This window comes from Sceloporus undulatus, chromosome 2, assembly GCF_019175285.1.
Source record: "Sceloporus undulatus isolate JIND9_A2432 ecotype Alabama chromosome 2, SceUnd_v1.1, whole genome shotgun sequence".
NCBI lineage: Eukaryota > Metazoa > Chordata > Lepidosauria > Squamata > Phrynosomatidae > Sceloporus > Sceloporus undulatus.
This window is the reverse complement of record NC_056523.1, coordinates 244,322,168-244,324,486: the sequence shown is the minus strand read 5'-3', so window position 1 is coordinate 244,324,486 and position 2,319 is coordinate 244,322,168. Positions and strand designations below refer to the sequence as shown.

At 56.4% G+C, this 2,319-nt stretch overlaps 1 protein-coding gene across 2 annotated transcripts in view; it reads left to right on the top strand.

Annotated features, from left to right (window-relative positions):
- Positions 1 to 813: 813 nt before the first annotated feature.
- LOC121922110 (transient receptor potential cation channel subfamily M member 3) overlaps positions 814 to 2,319 on the top strand; it is a 459,242-nt gene continuing 457,736 nt past the window's right edge. For both annotated transcript variants that reach the window (XM_042451065.1, XM_042451064.1), the window contains exon 1: positions 814 to 1,142. In XM_042451065.1, the coding sequence (XP_042306999.1) occupies positions 927 to 1,142 (216 nt within the window). In that variant the 5' untranslated portion in view covers positions 814 to 926. The remainder of the gene's footprint in view (positions 1,143 to 2,319) is intronic.

Genomic DNA, 2,319 nt, shown 5'->3' with positions numbered 1-2,319 from the left:
AGCAGGGAGGGAGGCAGTGTGTGTCTCTCTCTTTGTGGGGAGAGAGGGCTGCTTCATCCCCAAAACAGCTCCAGAAGTACTCTGAGAGGGTGAGAAAAAAGCCCCCCACACCCAGAGGGAGGGAGGGAGGGAAAATTGTAGTCAGCAAAGGAGCTTGGGAATTGTAGTCTGATTTGAAAGCAATCCAAGGGTGACCGAGACATACACTCCACACCTGCCACATTTGAATTGAATGCAACTTTGGAGTGGAACAGGATGTGTAGAGTCTGTATTTCCCAGAATTTACCCATCTCTTGGTTGACCCTGGATTGGGTTCGAATTGACTTAGCATTGACTTTGATGACGTGTGATAACCTCTTGCACAAAAACGTGAAACCTCATGATTGCATCCAGGATCACATTGCATTGATCTCCCCATTTTCCCGTGGGATAACGTCCACAGAAATAGCTTTTTGTGGGGGGTTGGGGGGGCCATGTTCCGGAAGAGTTTATTCCTGACTTTTCACTGGCATCTTCAGAGAATGCTGGCCTGGAAGAGAGTATGGAAGAAGCCCTAAGGCAGCCTTGAGTCCCTGTATTGGGAAGGAAGCGGGATACTGTTAATAATAATAATAATAATAATAATAATAATAATAATAATAATAATGGGGCCAACAGAGTACCACAGAGAGGGGGCTCAAGGTGTGACACACACACAGATACACTCCTGAGGGGGGAAAGCTGCTCTCATGCCGTCTTCCCCCTTGGAGGCTTTGCCAGCCTTCCTCCTCCTCCTCCTCCTTCTCCTCCTTCCCTCCTTCAGCGGGAGAGCAGAGCAGAGGCATGGCGCGTAAAGGCGCGCTCCTCGTCCCTGGCGCCTGAGGTGGCGAAAGGGCTGACTTTGGGGGCGGAGGAGAGGGAGCCAGACTTGTCCCCCGCTTGGGCAAATGGGGCAGAAGTGGCGGGCTCCCGGCCAGGGGGAGCCAGGAGGAGGCAAGAGCAGCAGCGGCGGCGGCGGCAGCGGGGTCTCTTCGGAGAAAGAAGAAGTTGGCCGGCGGAGGAGCCGGAGTGCCAGTCGCGGGAGGTTCGCCGAGTCTTGGAAGAGGCTCAGTTCCCGCCATGGCTCCACCAAGCGCTCGGGGCTCCCCTCCCAGCAGCCCCAGGTAAGAGCAGCAGCAGGAGAAGGAGGGCCCCTCGGGGGACACTGGGCTCTTTGTCTGAGGAGGAGGAGGAGGAGGAGGAGGAAAGGCTCTGGAGGAGCAAGGGAGGCTCCTGGTTTGGAGAGCTCTGGGGCTCTCTTTTGGAGACCCTCCTGGGCTTCTTTGGTGAGGGCTTAAAGAGGGGGCTCTCCAGGAGACACTTGCTGGAGGCTGCCCTCAGGAAACTCCCCCCAAACGCAGACCTGAAACAAGCCTGGAGACACGAGACTGACCTCATGGCTGTACGTTCTTTCTGGCTGGAGGTCAAGCAGCGGGGCTCCAGTCAGTGCCTTCTCTTGGCCCTAAGAAAGCCAGTGTCCATCGTCCACATGAGGGGCAACTCCTCACCCGCTTCCACGCCGCTTTCATTGCTCGGGCTCCAGGCTGTGGAATTCTGGGAATGGGAGTTGGCTGCCTGAGGGAAGGAGGAGAAGGGCGGGCAAGGAGCAAGCGGGGCTAATAGCTTGAAGAACACAGCCCTGGCAGTGAAAGCGGCGTCAAACCGGGTTCGTTCTGCGGTGTGGATGCAGCCACGGTGTGTGTGTGTGTTTAATACCCGGCCTTTCTAGGGAGCTTTCTCCCTGGGACAAGGGGAGCCCCCCCCCCTCGGTTGGCCTGTTGGTTTTTAAGCTGAGAGGAGATGAAGTTGTGGGAATCCCTGGGTTTGGAAAGAAAAGGCAAGGCAAGACAGGCTCCTTCCTTTGGAGTTGCCAGGGGAGGGATGATGGGGGCCCTCCAGAGCCCAGGCAGGGGCCTCTTCTCCTCTCTCCCTCAGCCAGGGACCTCCTCCTCTTCCCTCCCTGGAGCTATTGGGGAAATGGTTCTTTAAAGTTTGGGGCAACTCCTTCCCAACGAGGCGCCCTTGGTGTTTGTTTGATCTCTTCTTCTTCGTGCAAGCCTTTGGCTTGGGCTCCTGGGGGACAGGCCTCCTCCTCTTCTCCTCCTCCTCCTCCTCTGCCAGGCGTTCCTTCCCCCGAGGGCCAACTTTCCATTGTTGTCTCAGGCTTTAACGCAGCTGTCGAGGAGCTCAAGGGCGAGCTTCTCCTCCGGTGCTTTCCAGAGGAGCACTTGCACGAAGAAGAAGAGATCAAACAAACACCAAGGGCGCCTCGTTGGGAAGGAGTTGCCCCAAACTTTAAAG